General features: G+C 33.4%; 1 protein-coding gene across 10 annotated transcripts in view; it reads left to right on the forward strand.

Moving 5' to 3' along the window:
• GRIA4 (glutamate ionotropic receptor AMPA type subunit 4) overlaps positions 1–17888 on the forward strand; it is a 517460-nt gene that overhangs the window by 488661 nt on the left and 10911 nt on the right. For 3 of the 10 annotated variants that reach the window (XR_007478959.1, XM_004284005.3, XM_004284004.3), the window contains exon 15: positions 13090–13204. The exons of 6 other annotated variants lie outside the window; for them this stretch is intronic. Coding sequence is in view for 2 of the 4 variants with exons in the window: in XM_004284005.3 (XP_004284053.1) it covers positions 13090–13204 (115 nt within the window). In the remaining 2 variants the exon portion in view is untranslated. Of the gene's footprint in view, positions 1–13089; positions 13205–17888 lie in introns of those variants that run through there. One more of the 10 variants, XM_049714080.1, reaches the window with a different exon arrangement.

Below are 17888 nucleotides of genomic sequence, written 5' to 3' on the forward strand. Positions count from 1 at the left end.
AGTGGCCTCTGATCTCTAAGGATACCCCCACCACACCTGGTCCATATTCTTTGCAGATTTCTCTGGTGATAGCTCTATTCCTATAACAGGCCCTCTATCTAAATTCTTAAGGCAGTTAACAAGAAGGTCAAAGTTTCTTCCTGAGTCTTTTGGGCCTTGATTGTTTTCAGCTTGAAATAATTCACATGCCAGATATATTTTGGGGTGGCAGATTTTGTTCCCCTACAGTCTCACCTTTGAAACTTCGAGAAGTTTCACAGTCCAGAAGTTGAATAGATATATTGCTTTATATCTTATCCAATCAGTCTCATAGTCCTGACGATAAGTCAGTTCATTTCAGGAGGCTGTGATGCAGGTAGGCTCTCAAAGTTAGGCCTATAGGGTGCAAGCAATCAGATATTTAATAAGAGGTATTTGTGGGGAGACAAAAGAAAAACAAAGGTTAATTATTGGAGCAAATTCTAAACCCAGTGTCTGAGTCCTGAGAGCTACCAATCAAGATTTCTAGATATCAGGGTCAAAGCATCTTTTACAGTTTGAAATGTCTTCAGTGATGTCATTGGGTGTTCAGGCAAACTTTCCAAGAAGCTTACACAGCAACAGTCAAGAGGTTTGTCTAAATATAGGCAATTATGGTGATCTCTCTAAAGTTTATAACAAGTTGTTTAGCTTCAGTGTGCAGGGCTTCAGGAAAAGGGCAGCTTTAGTTCTCAATGATTCCAAATGAAAAGGAGCAGCAGGAGAAAAATTGGAAACATTAGTTTGAAGAGCTGTAGCCAAATATTTGAGGAAACTATACGAATTCAGGATCAAGTCCAGTTTGCAGGACTGGATCTATATATATAGATTATAGTTTCTGCTGAAACACACATTTTTTTCTCTAAAAATTACCCTCACTTCTATCAAAGAAAACCAAATTAAGACTAATTTGTTCGCAAAATAAGTTTAGTGTCATTAAACTTGGCCTGATTATTTACCTAAGTCCAGCAAAAATAGTAATTGACCATATAATCTCTTTTAAATCTGCTTTGCTGGAATTATTCAAAGGAATCTCCAGATTGAACTTTTAAATGCCTCTCATACCATGAAGCCATGCCAAGGACTTGACATCAAATTTACCTGTAATATATATAGATTTGGTTGAATTCTTCTCTTCTTGATGTCCCGAAAATATCCTGAGGTTCTTGTGCCTTCCAGGCAATGACCTTCCTTACTCACCTGGTAAGGCTGCTGGGAACCCTGTAAGAAAGGTACCAGGCTGTTTTTCCAAAGGGCTTTATGGCTCCATAAAGTCAATCTTAGTTCCTTAAAGCTGTCTGGTCATATCTGATTCTATGCATATTCTCAAAGATGACATTCCAGTCAAAGCTTTGGTAATATAACCAATGTTTCCAATTGTGTTCTAATACAAGGAGAATAGATTCTTAGTGAACATGTGTAAATAAATATATTGTCATGAAAATAAGAATACTCACTAAGAGTTTCCAAATTCTGGAGGGATAAGGTAGGAAGAAAAAGTTATTTCAATTCTATTTACAAAGGTATAATTTACCGAATTGCTATAAGCTATAGTTAATATAAGAGGAAATATTTCTTTTTATCTGGAAAGCAAAGATTAAAAAGCCAATATAATTTCAGACAAAAAGTCATAAAAATTATAACTCACATTCATCAGTTCATTCAGTCCCATATAATTATTCTTATTGACCTTGATCTTTTATTAGCAGTTTTATGAAGCCATTAGGTTTTTCATTAGAATTCTATAATTTCTTACTAGTTTAGTGGTATGATCTACAAGTTATCAGAAACTTATATTTGTCCAAAAATCCTTTCTATGAATCATCTTGAAGATCTTCATTTTGTAAAAGCATTTTAGTAAGACAATAACTGTCTATAAATGACAAAAGACAAATTAAAAATATGATTGCAATGCGATTGACAAGGAAATTTGGCTATTTCTGTGACATACAACATTTTAAGATAATAACTAGAAAAATGGTAACATACCAGGACATATCTGAATTTTAGGAATTTCATATAACTTCTAGAACATTTATATTAATAAAATTTACCCATACAATATAACCTAAGAAGGTTTATCATTTCTCATTTGACAATGCTTCCCATGTAATTTGACATACCATGTTTGTTAGTTTAATATCTCTCTTCGAGCTTTTTAAGGGGCCCTCTGAAACATCCCAAAGTTAGCTAGAGGTCAAAAGGACTTTATTTAGAATTTTGATTTAGGAAAGTTTGTCAAAGATATCAAAAGGTTTTAAAACACTTGGTCAAATAGGATTATAGGTCACTGTGAAACAATACTTATTCACTTAATCAAAGTGACAATAAAAGATTTCAAAAGTAAATACAGAAAGTTACAACAGGTTACTTGAAAGGTAAGAAATTTTACAATCTGCTATCAAAGTAGATGAATATTCCAAGAAAACTTTGTCTTCCTAACAAGAGAGAAAACCAAATTCTAATTTTGCACCAGCTTACTTTTAACATTAAAATTAATTCACTCAGTTAAATTTATTTTAATCTTAACCAGTCCTGACCAAGCACAAAACTCTTCGCAGGGCTCCTTTTCCACAAATCTTCTATAACTTCCTTTTTCACCTTCAGATTTCGTCCTGTGATTTCTCTTTTACTCTTTCCCTCTTTTTTTAACCCCTCTTTAGGACAAAATTACTTTTTTTCCTTAACAAAAAGCATTTCCACTCATACCTTTTTCTCCTTACATATGAAGATGTTTTCCTTATTAGTTTTAGTAGTTTTACTTATATAGATTAATTAGAATTTGTAACCCTTAGAAACCTTAATTTCTACTGAAAACTAAGCAACTGTAAACTGTTATACCAGTATTTTTTTTATTGGAAAACTTATAAATACATTTTATAATATCCAAAAACATACATTTCCTTATGGCATAATTTTTTTTCAATGTGATGCATGACATGTTTCTAATAAACCCAACATCTTTAGTTTTTCTGTAATAAGAAGACAAAAGTAGACTTAGAGTTGTTTAACAATTAATATTTCAGTATTTTATCTTCTCTAGAAATGATCTAGACAGTCAATGAATTCCCATCATTTAACTTAGCAAAACTCTAAAGCTTCAAGTTACCAATAAAATTTAAGGAAATTACTTTTAAGTAGATATGCCATAAAACATAATTATTCTTAAAGAGTTCATCTAAAAACTCTTGTTTTATTTAAATTTATTTAATTACTTATGAAAATTTTATCATACAAAATTTATCCTTTTTGGTGACAAATTTTGTAACAGAGATAACTGAATATATTTAACTTGTGGTAAACCTGGTAGAATGTGTTTAATTTACATTTAATGCTGATAACTCTCAAGATAAGCCTGTTTAATTAAACCAACAAACTTAAACTTGCTTTTATTTATTAAAGATTAATCCTAGATCAGGTACACTTGAAAACTATTTGGATTCATTTCTGCTACATTTAGAAATGTTTAATTTGTAAGTGCTTACTTTTAAGTCAATTAAAAAGAGTTCTTTACAAATTAATTTTGGTTAATACCATTCAGAGATACAAAAATACCATATCTATAATGTACACACATAGACATAGACACAACCACAGATGTCATAGCTTTCATTGTAAAAGTTTAGTCATAAATTAGGTACAACACAAAACTCACTGGTTTATAAACAACAATTGGAATAAGTTTGTATCTGCTCAGATTGCTAAGGCTTTTTACTATGTGGAAAAGACTTTTAAGACTTGTATTTGTCCTTGATAAATCTTTAAGGAGGCTGTGGATTAGATTTTGTGTGAGGGAGCATTTCCAGCAGATTGTACTTTTTAAAAGATCTCTTTTTTTTCTTTGGTGTTTCAGGTTCTATCTGATTGAGTCAGCCAGGCTCAGTCTCAGGCCATTGTGAGCTGTATTTACATTTCTGATTTTGTAGAGATTTGCAAGACAAAGATGGTTGCTTTCCATTTCCCCTAAGAACTGGGCTGCTGCCGAAATAATATCAAAAGGCTGATCTGTTCATCCAACTACATTTTCTTTAATTTGCTTCTTTATATCACAGAGAAGATTTCCAACTAAAATGGAAACCAAAAGATTTCTATGTTCTAGAACTTTAGGATTCAAGGCATCGTGCCTTCAAAAAGTCTGCACAAAGCATTCAATAAATTCCCTCTTTCTGAGTGCACAAGGCCACCCCATACCAATTCACTCTAGGGGCAAAATCTTCCACTAGTGGTTCTTTTATCCCCTAAATATCAACCCCCAATTTCCTTCTCATATTATGCGGGCTCAGACAACCCTATTGGCTTCCTTTAGCATATTCAATTAACACTGCCTAAAGGGTGGATTTACCTGCCCTGTCTTACAATACCAGGCAAGGGAAGACAAAATGTCCATCCCCACAATGCAATCAGGCAAAAGAGATGCAACCATCTTACATAAAGCCCATTCAAATACACCAATTTCCTTATAAACTTTCATCTTAGTTCTATCAGTTCTTATACTTTTAACCTTAGTTTCCATTAGGACCAACAAGTCTGTCTTACAAGGAGTCCCAGAAACTTTTCCTTTTTTTCCCCCAGCCATTTTATTCATTCCTGTATAAAAGGCTTTGAGGACCCCAGTAAGGGGTTGAGCCAAGGGACCCAAGCCTTTTTGTCAATCTTTGATTTGATTAATTGGCCTAAATCTTGCCCCAAGCAATTGCTGGTCAGGTTTCTCAGTGTAATTTTTTCCTACCAGCTTTTAAAATTTATCCAAACTGGGGTAATTAGAGCAGATTTGTTTGGTGGCCTTGTCGGGGAGCACCAATGGGGGGGTCCCTTTGGCTCACACAGTCCTAGGTAGTGCTGTATTAAAAACCTTTGTTTTGATCCCATCAATGTTCGTTTTATTTATCTCAACTCTTAATAACCATCTAAAGATTTCCATCTTGCTGTGATGAGTTCCATGACTCTTCCCTTTCTGATTCCTCTTTATTCTACCACTTTCAATATTTGCTTTATTTATTTTATTTTTTAACAACCCTTTAAAAATTTCCATCTTGTTGGGAAGAGCCTCTTTCTCCTCAATTCTCTTATTAATTAATCTAATGTTTTTATTAGCATCTGTAAGACCCATTGAGGGGAAGCGGAGACCACAAATTTAATTAGGCTTCCTGAACAGGTTTTTTGTTTTTATTTTTAAAACTAAGAGAGTTCTTAAGGTTAGCTGTTATATATCATTATATCCACCTTTTAATTTGGTCTTTCCATAGGTACCAGTAAAATAGCTGTTTATGATGAGAGTTTTCTAAAAATTGACCAATTTATAAGTTTTTCCAATTCAAAGGATCCATCATCTGGCCATTGATGAGTAGGATCTTAATAGTGATTCAAACCAATAAGCCAATTTACGGAAAGACCCTGAGGTAACTTTCCAGACCATGGTACCACGGACACAAGAGGCGTCCCGAAGTGAGGGCATGGATGATGTAGTTCCCATCTTCCAAAGGCTCACTCCTAAAAATATTCTAAGAAAGTTTGAGAAGATAAAGGCCCCTTATGGACTGGACCCCTAATGACAAAACTCCTCTGAAAGCTGGCACAGCTGGACAAAGAGACTGCTCAGAATCCCAGTCTATTTAACTGGCTGCCAAATGCACACTGGTATGTGGACCTTTTGGATGGCAGAAACCAGAGAGATTTTTCTCATTAGTATATAAACTAAACTCTCAAGGCATAGAAGACAAAAAGAAAACTTGATCAGACCAATGGTTTTCTCCTTATAACAAATGACACAAAAGACAGAGACAAAGAAAAACAGTGACCATCCTTGGGAGAAAAAAGATCAACAAACCAAAAGTAGTACTCTACCAAATTTTAAACCAAGAGTCACGAAGTCCAGAGATATTTTGGGGTGGCAGATTTTGTTCCCCAGCAATTCCCTGAAATTGTATATCAATCTGGATTTTGTACATTTGTGCATTTTTCCTGAGAAAGTATCCATGCTTTCATTGACTTCTAAAAGAAGTCCATGACCAAAGGAGGATAGAAAATTCTACTCTGTGACCTAAAATTGACAAAAGTCAAGAAACTAGACTGCATGAAATATTTGTAAATATAACATTTAAAAAAAACTCAACAGTAAAAATACAATTAAATGTTTTATTTATCACAATCTCTAGCTAGTGTGCTGACTAAATTTACTGGCAGATATCCTCACAAATATCATAGTGATCCTTCTAAACATCACATTCTTCAGACCTAGTTCTCAAATAGGAATTAGTCATGCAAATTCCAAAGAACACAATTTAGAGACAGTTCTTGGAATCTAGCCTGGTATTAACTCAATTTGTTCAGTTCTTTTTGTTTCAAGTGAAGTATGAAATACAAACATTTCTATAGACTAACTTAACTGCATATATGTCAGCCAAAATCCAAAATAAAGACAATAAATCCCTCATTATCAAAGTGGTTTTCAAATGCTCATTATAAATCCTGCTGGGTCTGAATTGTCTTTCCCCTTAAAAAAAAATTTCCCTCTGAATTTTGATATTAAATTATTGATCAATAGTGCCATTTTATGCAAATCTTACCTGTCATTGCATAAGCAAACTGGAGTGAAAACTTAATAACTTTTCTAAAAATGTTTGCATGTATATATATATGGAGAGCAACTCAGCCCAAATTCTGCCTTTGGAAAAAAGTGCACAAATCCAATGAAGCAAAAAGAGCCTTGTGCTTGTTTACTGGAAGGAATAATTTGGGGAAAAAATTAATAGCATAGCTACAAGTTAAATTGAAAACAGTGGAGCATTGATAAATGCTGAGAATTAGTCTTCCAGGCCTAAACAGCTGATAAACGGTAGAACTGTGAAAGCAAATACCTTTCCTTAAATCAGATATATTTAGTTAACCTCTTATTATTTGACAGCCTATTGATTTTTATTCACTTTTTATATTTCCTTGAGTGATAAAATAGTTCTTTTTCTCAGCTAGTTATTAACTGACTATATACAAAGTTCTGGGATTTGTTGAAAATTCTGTTTTCCTGCTAATTTACTTTAGCTGCCTTTATGTGGGGATGGGAAGGGGATGGAGGGGGACATCATTAAACCACAAAAGTAAAATCCCATGTGATATTTGCTCATGTCTACCTATCTCATCTTGTATATGGGATGGACTTCCATGTATGCAACACTTGTTACAATACTGACAATATGGCCATCATTTAAATATCAGAATGAATAATCTATACAGAGTTAGTTATTATTTATTTTTCATGAAATTACTATTTTCTTATTAGAGTAGCCCTAGAAAAACTTCTGCATATATTTACCTGCTACATAACAAAATTTAAATCAAATGAGTTTTCCGGTCTGGAATTTTAGTTTGATTTCAAAAAAAAGATAGAGTGAATATGTTATATGATGGAAGATTTGTTTTAATTGCCTTTTTAAAAATTACTGCAAAACATTGAAAAAGACTTTTTTCTTAGAGTGTCTAATACTTGTTTGGAAAAGAACAAAGCTGCCAGCCATGGAATCTCTTTTTCTAAAAACAGAGCTATATTTATATTTTTTTAATCACCCACGTAGCAGGACTCAAGTTTATTCACAATCACATTCATTTAATCCGGCCTAAGGGAAAAAACTCTCCTTGTCTATGTAAGTTCATGTGAAACAGCAAGGCTTCTCTCTAGGCCACTGAGAGTTTCATTAACCTCCTGCCGATACTATCTGATGGGTAGACGCATACCTCTCTTCCTGACCTGTTCCCCTCAAATAAGGTAGAACATTTGTAGAAGCCAAATGCATCACATTTTCTCCATTCAGCCTGTGACTAGAGACACAAAACAAAGTGAACCAAAGCAAACCACATTATCAGAACAATGAATGTTTTTTCTGAGATCCTTAAGAATAACTTCTAAATTCTAATTCTTCCTCAATTTTTCTTGATCCAAAATAGAATATATATTTTGATTTTCATGAAATAATTCTATTAGGCATTATATTATAAAATAATTAAGAGAGTGTTTTTGTTTGTTCTTTACTGATTATTAAAGTGTCACTTTTCATTGCAGAAAATTTGGGATGAGTGCGGAAGCATAAAGAACAATATGCAGTCCAAATCAATCATAATCCCACTACCTACAGATAGCTATTTGTTGTATTTCTTACCAGTTTTTTTACATTAACATTTTAATATATATATATATATATATATACATATAAACATTATATATGTTTTTCTCAAATTAAGATCACAATGAATATACAAATTTTTTTCTTTTTTTTCACTCAACATTAAGCATTTCCCTGGTCATTAAAATCACGTAATGATTGTTAAACATTCAGTCATATGGATTATTGGTGCTTACCAATACTAACACCTCAAGAACTTTGCGAAAATGTAGATACACTGCCCTAATTCTGATACAGCAGAAGATTCTGATACAGCAAGTTTAGCCCTGAGCATCTGTATTTGTAATAAGTGGTTCTGACACTCAGATCAAGCTTGAAAACCACTGCTGTACACTAAAGTCTACTTACTTCTCCCTTTCTGTTGGGCATATAAATTGCTTTCAGCGTTTTGCTATATAAATATACTATAACATTTATTATGTTACTCTGTCAACATCACTGATTAATTTCTTAGGATTGATTCCTCATAGAGGAATTATTATCAATAATTTTCAATATTGTCAATAATTTTCAAGAGTAAGAATTGTTTTTAAGTTTTTGTTGTACAAAACCATATTATTTTCTTTCCTGGTTTAAATTCTATTTTCAGTGTATTAGGACATTAAATCCTTGACTGTATTGAATATTATCCTTACTTTTATCTTTGCCAATATGAATAGCAAAAAAATGAATTTGCATTTCTTTAATTCACATTAGTTTAATTCCAAGTAAGGTTGAATTATTTTTATATGATTTTGTACTTCTTCCTGCATAAATTATCTACCAATATCCTTTGCAGGTTTTAAAGGATTTTCTTATGTGTTTTACACAATTGCATGTTGATTCACATAATTTTTCAGTTTTTAAAAAATATATTAAAATGTATCAGGACTACAAAAAAACTTTCTAGCATCATTCAGGTAAATATTCTGGACATTTTAACACCTGATCTTTAAATTTTATAGAGAGTTTAGTATGAAGAGAACACTCAAGTTAAAAGAGTACAGGCCTAAAACTAAAGAGACTTTCTCATGTGTATATAATTAATGGATCCTTTTTTATAAGGATAATAAAGCATTAGCAAAATTACACAGTAGTTTAGACAAATAAAATCCATTAGGTCCATATATTATTGATATCAGGGACAATAATGAAGTGTTCAACCTACTAAGTGAAATGTAATTGAATTTGTTTTAACCAGACTAAATATAATATTGGAAACTATTTATTCTACAAATTATATATACCCTGAATATCTTGTGTGCAAACAATGACTAAGTCTAAGGCTTGTATATCAGTCCTTTACAATAATATTCTCAAATCCAGGAAATCATAAGAATACTTTACTAAACAAACTTTTAAAAATTTCTCTGTTTATATAGGTAAACATTTCATCAGATGTAAACTTTAATATCTCACCAACAGAAAAAATTATACTATAAGAATTATGGTCTAGAAGTAAATACAATGAGTGAGGCATAAAGTAAACATAAAAGCATATCTAAATCTATAGAATTTAATGATAAATTATTTACGGAAATGTAGAGAGTAAGAGATAAATATCTTAGCTTAAATTAAGCATGGTTTCAACAAGAAAATCTTAATTTGCACTAATTTACCCAAAATTAATAAATGGAAAAAGTTTAGGTCTGTTAATTTCCATTCTAAAGCTTTTGTTTAGTTAACAAAAATGGGTCCCAGATGCTAGGGCAAGGAGAGATGGATTTTCATAGTCTCAAACTCAACTGAATGATTGCAGGAGTAAAAACTCCTGGAATTTTTCCAGAGGTCCTGGAATTTGTCCAGGTGAGCATTTTTGTTCCAGGCCTGAATTAAGTTCTCCATCACCTCACCACTATGAAAAAAGCTATTTGAAGTGGGGTTTTTCTTACCTAGGATTCCCCTAAGTTATAAAAGGAAAAGGCAAATAAGTATGTTACCTGGGTCCTATTGCAGTCTATAAAAGGTCACTGTCAACATACCTGGGCTCTCAAATGTGGTTTATTTACACTTCCAGTAAAAATATGATCACTTATTGTTGTTTCTTCCTCTCTTTCCATTTTTAAATGAAAGCAATCCATTTCGATTGAGTTTATTCTGTAAAAGCTGCATTTAATAGAATGAAAGGAATAATTAATGTAAAAAATAGCCCACAATATTTTTCTTCTTTCTTTTATCTGCTTGGCAGATTACTATTATGGCTTCTCTGATGCTTAATCAGGACAAGAATATCCTTATCATCAATATGAGTTTCTGACATAGATTTCAAAATCTATGTCTGAAATGTATGAAGGGGATTCCAAAGTAATAGTAAAATGTGCTGCAGCAAGGATCTGCTGTCTATGTGCCTTATTTACCTGACTCCTTATGACTTCCTTAGGCTTGCTTGTAATTATTCCTTCAGGGTTTCTTTTTCTTTTTGCCTGGATAAAAAATACTTTTTAAACTAGTCTAGAAAACTGAGTAAAGTAACTTTATGTATATTTTAAAAGTCAGTTGATGATTCTTATTAATAACATGTAAAAGTGATGCATTCTATAAAATAGAACAGATGTTCAAATAGTCCTTACAGATGTGGTTTATGCTGCATTTTAAATAGCAATCTAAGGATGCCTTTAGACTTAAACTGATTACATAGAGAAATTACATCTTCAGTCAGACAATTGTAGAAAATAGCAGGCACTTTTAATAGGCAAAGAAATTTTGAAATCCTAAAGACTGTCTCTAAATATTAATTACAAAGTACCTTCATTTAAGAAAAGTAAAATTTTACTTCATTAAGTAAAAGTAAATTTTACATGTGATAGTATTATGTGAATTCTATTGAAGGACCACAGGAAAATGTGGATTGTGAACTGGGCGGTGACTTACCTACGGGTCAAGTATATTATATTAACCAAATATAGATACATACACACACATATATAAGGATAGCAGTGTGAAACTGAACTGTTTTTACATGGCCTATTAGATGTTGTTAGAAAGACAATGTCTTAGAATAACTTTGTAGAAAGCTTTATTCCAAACAGTTTTCTCAACATAAAGCTTTTTTTCCTTATCCATTTTTTAATTTTGCTTTTTTGTTTTCTATTGTGCTGTGAAACTGTCTTTAGATATGTTTATCTTTAGAAACTGTCTTTAGATATACTAGATGGCTAGTAACCATGTTAAATAACCCTCTCATGAAATGATTTTAGTTTTATCAAAGGAATGGTCTAAACCAACATATAAAATAATTGGGATACCACTTTATTGGAAAAAAATCTAATAGAAATGTTTAAGACTAAAGTGGATTATAAAACTAATTTTCTCCAAAATAGAAAACTTTAGTTGTTAGCTTCACTTCATTGAAAGACAAATATATTTAGCTTCTTATGGACGTAAAATAAATTAAAACAACCCTTTTCTCCCAACAGCATTTTTAAAAAATAGATGACTCTAGCTTCACTGAATATTCGTTCATCCCTAGATTTCAGTCTGGTCCTTTTGGTGATTAAACTGACAACTTGGTATTGTTCACTTCAGGAAGTATATTAATTATTTTACACCACTAACATGGGACTTACTTGGAAATGTGGGGACAGCTAATTATTTACTTAGCATTTAATAAATGGTAGTCTAACTTTTAAAAAGTGTTAATCCTGCGCTTCCCTGGTGGCGCAGTGGTTGAGAGTCCGCCTGCTGATGCAGGGGACACGGATTCGTGCCCCGGTCCGGGAAGATCCCACATGCCGCGGAGCGGCTGGGCCCGTGAGCCGTGGCCGCTGAGCCTGAGCGTCCGGAGCCTGTGCTCCGGAACGGGAGAGGCCGAAACAGTGAGAGGCCCGCGTACCGCAAAAAAAAAAAAAAAAAAAAAAAAGTGTTAATCCTCTCAAAGTGTGTGGTTTACTCATGGGAAATGTTTACTCTCCAAGTGGATCAGACCATTACAACACTGGAAAATGCACATCATTTACCTGAAATATTACAAAAACATTTTAAAAGAATAAATACATTAATAGGCTGATTTGTGGTGAAATGTGACATTTTATTAATCAACTAAATGATATTTCACTTGCAAATCAATGTTCAAATGCTACTCATTAACATGAGGTTGCTTTGTTTTATGGGAGGCAAAACCCATGACACATTTTTTTAATCCTTTTAGAGAATAATTAGAATGTGCTACCCTTATTCCCCTAAAGAGATAAACATGGAGGAAATCTAATCTAGTGTTTGTTTGCGAAGTCCATATCAAATGCAGCATGACTTCCTGTGGTTTAATTACATAATTTAAACAGTCAAATTGGATATATGATCCTGGTTTCTAAATAGCATCTAGTGACTTTAAGAATCAACACGAAATTCAAATATAAGCTCCCTGAGAGCTGCTACTACATTTCTCTTGACTATTCTATGACTTCCAGCCCAGGAAACTGAACCAACACAAATAATAAAAGGAATAATAATTAAGCCATACTCTTTGTTGTCAGAAAATCTGTACACAAAAATTAGTGGCTGATTTGCTGATTTGTTTACGCAGTTATGTTTTTCCTTCTGGGAATGAATTTTCATTTGTCTCTTCCGGGTGGTTGACATTCTTAGAGGCAAAGGAATTCAAGACACAATTCTTTGTCAATTACTAGTAAATTCAAGTTTATTACTGTTTTGCAAAAAAAAAAAAAATCCATGTAATTGGTTGATGTTGATGTCAGTTACTTGACAAGAAATGAACTGTGAAAGTGAACAACACCAAATGCTACAGGTTTAATACACTTTGAAGGAAACTACAATTGCCTGGTGGAAGGGGCTGCAGGATGACAAAATGAGAGGTTTATTTAGCGTCTGGGAGAAGCTTATAAAAGAGCTTAAATCCTCATTCCTTCTAACATCTTAACAGCTGTGCAGTTTCTTACAAAATATGTTTTATCGTTTCAAGAAATGCTGTTAACCTCGCAGTTTTAAAACTGAATGAACAAGGCCTCTTGGACAAATTGAAAAACAAATGGTGGTACGACAAAGGAGAATGTGGCAGCGGGGGAGGTGACTCCAAGGTTAGCCTCAATGTCACCAAAAGCGGGTAAACAGTATGTAAAGTAATAGGTGCATCTGCTGGGAGACATAATTTAGACCTACTAATACCACTGAAGTTGCTAGTCAAGTCCCTTCACAAACTTAAGTATGCAATTACTGTCAAAGCAAAAATATTTGCAAACAATATCAATTTGGGGACACACTAACAAACCTAACTAAAATAGTCACTGAAAATCTCTGGCTCTGAAGAAGTTATGGATCAGACATAGTCCTAGGAACCTCCGTTTTGGAAAGCAGGCTTTTGAAAGAGCAATTAGCGAAGAGGAGAGAGAACAGAGAAGTTCAGTCTGTCTTGTTTTCCTCACGAAAAGAGCTGCCACGAAATGTTTTTAAGTAATAACAATAATCTGACTCCACTAAATCAGGTACCTACCAGAAAGACATTTCTCCACTTAAAACTCTCAGGCTTCCATTAAATAGCAAGTTATATAACAAATCAAAGGTAATCATATGAACTAGACAGTTTTTGCCTTCCATAATGGGTCAAACTAAAGAAATATCCGGCTACAAAAATAAGACCAACTCAGTTTTATCTTTACTGCATCCCTGTCTTATTTCCAGCTTCATAAAATAATGTTTTGCTTTTATTTCTAAGCAGAAGTTATTAACTAGTGTTCCAGAACTCTTCTTCACTGTGGATAGACATAAAGAAAACCAATCCAGTGATGGGAATATTCTGACTGAATTTTCTTTCCTTACATATCTTCAACTGGTATGTAAGAACATTGAAAAATTTTAAATATACACTCTTTATTTTAAATTCTAGAGAATTGCCCAAAACAAGTAGTCCTGCTCATCTTCAGGTTCTTGGTTGGGCTACAAATTCTCTCACTTGCCTGGCCACCAAACCCAGAGAATTATGCTCTGTTTAAAAAGGGTATATCTGTCAAGGAGGCTGCAAACCTCAACCTCTTCCAATGCTGGTAACTTCCCCCTCGATTCTGATCTGAAAAGCCTTTCAAATTCAGCTTACTTGTATATTTCCATCTTATAGACAGCCCTGTTGCAGGAGAAGAAAAAATAAACTTTGCAAAATGAATATTCTGGCTGCAGAAGGAGGCATGAAAAAGGAGGAGACACAGAATTGTGTGGACCCAATTCTGATCATCCATCTCCTATCCTGAGGGAGAATCTGAGTCCCTGGAGAAAAAAAGCAGAGAAAAGCTAGAGAGAGTCATCAGGGATTCTTCTGAGATGGTTCCCCTTTAAGACACCTCCATTCAAGACAGCAACCGTATGTTTTCTTCAGAAGTATTAACTCTTTTATATTTTGGAGCCCCAACTTACCTAGAATGTTCTGATCATTTCCATAAAAATATGAATACATAAATAATATACACACATAAATAGAAAATTACTCATTTACACTAATAATCTACTCCTCTATGCAAATTAGAAATGTAAGAAAATGTACTCTAATAAGACCAGAGAAAACAAAACTGAAGATATTCTATTCAATTAGAAAAACTTTGTTTGCAAATTTTTATTTTTATCACAAATATAAACAAAGTATAATATTGCTTAACAGATAAAATTTTCCACAAAAAATGAATAATGAATTCCTGTTTTAGTGTATATTAAAGACTCTTAGACTCTTTCCAGAGAAAAATAAGCAAGCAGAAGCAGAAATGTACACATAATGGAAAAATCTATGTAACAAAAGTCATTTTACTTTACTTAAATAAGGGATTGGACAACTCAATTGAATTTTAATCTGTTTGCATCCAACATTGGTACATAATGGACACCAAATAAATATATGAAGCTAACCTTGTAGTTTTCAAAAATCAAACTGCTTATTCCTGTACTTTCACCTGTTACTTTCACCAAACATGAACTATAAGATGACATTCTAAAATGTTATTTCATATTTTGAGTCATTTTCTAAAATGTTATAAAAATTAACATAAAATGTATGTTAATTATATATATAATTACAGTATGTTCTATTTTCCCTCAGGAATTTTGTTTTCACACTAGAAAAATATTTCTAGTCGGTTGTATATTGATATAATATTTATCACCAATAGAATAGGTAATAATAATAATACCCTACTCTGCATTTATTTTAAAAGGTGGTATTTTAAATGGCCTGACCTAACTTAGAATCAAAGTAAATTACCAGGAGATAGTTGCTGATTTTAAATTTTTGTTCTGTAGCTCCTTTGGGTGACTGATTTTCTTTTTAAACTTACCCCTTCCATTTGGCCTGATCTTTATCGAAAGAGGTGAAAGGAGGAAAAGCGCTGAATTGGAGGAAGAGGCTGGCTCTTAAGCCTTTGCTAAGTATAAAGCCAAAGCAGAAGAGAAAATTAAATACTGCCAGTTTATCTACAAGGCACATTGTGTGAAATGCACACTCAGTGATCTCAGCACAAGTATACAAATCATCTGGTGTGATCTTGACATAAAGAATCTTAGTAGGAAAAAATTAACTTTCCTAACAGTGATTCATCTGGCAAAGGGGGGAAAGCATGGAAAGCTGTACCACACATGAATATGTTCCAATGAGGGGCTAATTGACCCACCTGTCATTTACAGGATTATAACAAGGAAAGACATCTCCAGCCTTCCATACAGCAGCACATTATTAAAGTTCTGCTTTACCTGGGCTATGCACCAATATCTATGGGTAAAAGAAGAAATACCCACTGTTGATTGATTGATTTAATATAATCAACAACTGAATTATTTGGAGTCACAGTGGCAGCTTCCAGTTCACAAAATAATTAGCCTCCCCACTCAACTGATAGCCATTCCCAGAGCATGACCAAGGCAGCCCTAGGCCAGAGGCTCCACAGAAGAAATAAGGGAAAAGGTCTGGTATGTTAAATGAAATAAAGTGGAAAGGCATGATTTGAGAGGGGATGAATTTGTTTGAAAAATTACTCCTTTGAATGTTATTGTGCTGTGGCCTTTTTTATGGTCATAAGAAATTCATACTCATTCTTGTGAATAAGAGAAATTTACTAATTGGCAATGAACCAATTTAAAAGTTTCATTGCAAAGTCTAAAACTCATATCCCCTTTGATTAATCTGATATGATTTAGTCTGAGCACAAATGATACACAGAATTTTATGCCAATTTTTATGTGAGTTGTTTAATCCAGGTTCTAGTTGGAAATTTTGGCAATACTTGTAATCATCAATGACCCATAATGCTAATAATATCTACAAAATTATTGATTTTTTTCTGTTTGTTTTATACTTTATTCTCCTCCTATATATATAAAAATAGGCATACTCATGGATGTGGATATTCATATTTAAGTCATTTTGTAAATGTTGTTACCAAATAATGAGTTCTTTAGGAATTATAGTAAATCTCACAATACCCAGTTTTTAATTTGGCATTTTGAAGAATACAGTCCATTCCTGACTTTAAAATATGTTATACTTGCAAATGGCCTTCTCCCCAGCCATGGAAACCAATGCAATAATAAAGGGATTATTATGGAACATATGCATTCATAAGCAGGAAAAAATGTTGTAAACAAAGACCAGTAAGCTAACCCTTGGAGAAGGACTCTCCTAGTAATGAATTTCTTGCTCAGTGCCTGACATTCCACCAGTTGACCATTAAGCTTGGTTGTTAATAAATATCTATTATTCAAAATTCCAATCTAATCTTATCCTCTAAAACCAGACTACTGGAGTGAATAGCAGAATGGACAAAGAGGCAAGGGGAAAATGAAGCAGGTAGGAGAAATGGTCCTTAAGAAGGAAGAGAGATAAGTCAAAGGCAGTCTTCATTTAATCCAGGGGTCCCCAACCCTGTCTGCAACCTCTTAGGAACCAGGCCACACAGCAGGAGGTGAGCATTGGGCGAGTGATAAGCTGCATCTGCCACTCCCCAGCATTACCACCTGAACCATCCCTCCCCCGACCCCTTGGAAAAATTGTCTTCCATGAAACTGTTCCCTGGTGCCAAAATGGTTGGGGACCGCTGATTTAATCCATATTTTTGGATTCAAAATAGCTGTCCCATCTATAAGAAACTTTAAGGAAACTGCTTTCATTTTCCTTCTCTTTTCAGCATTAAGTCCTCCTCCTCCCCGCACAACCCATGCAAGAAGTACAATATAGACTAATATAAGGTACTTTACACGTGCGTTAAAAAGGCTTTGGTGAGCTAGCCTGGGGACCTAAAAACCCTTAGTATCAGTTAAACAAAAATGCTTGTTCTGGATTCAGAATAATTTAAATGTAATAATTTTACAGAGCCCCTACCCTGAGTCAGATATCCTTGTAAATATTTTACAAAGATGAATGAGATGTGGCTTCTATTCTCAAGGAGTTCACAGTTCACCAACCAACCCTCAGGTGTAGTTTTGTAACAATCATTTCATAAATGGAAGTGGGGGATGTAATGTGGGGGTGGGGAGGTTATAGACAGTAAAATCTAGATTAACTGGGGCTAACCAAGGACCCCAATTAACCATAATCCTCACCCCACACCCAAACTCAGGTTTTTAGTACAAAGCATTAAATCATGCTGACATTAGATTTTAATCCAAAAAACAATATAATATTTTATGAATGTGGCAAGTGCATATGCTTAAATTGAACAATAAACCTTGTAAGATCTTTTGACATTGATACAAAAATTTAATTGAATTCAGAAACCAGATAAACAAAAACTT

Source organism: Orcinus orca, chromosome 8 (assembly GCF_937001465.1).
Source record: "Orcinus orca chromosome 8, mOrcOrc1.1, whole genome shotgun sequence".
Lineage (NCBI taxonomy): Eukaryota > Metazoa > Chordata > Mammalia > Artiodactyla > Delphinidae > Orcinus > Orcinus orca.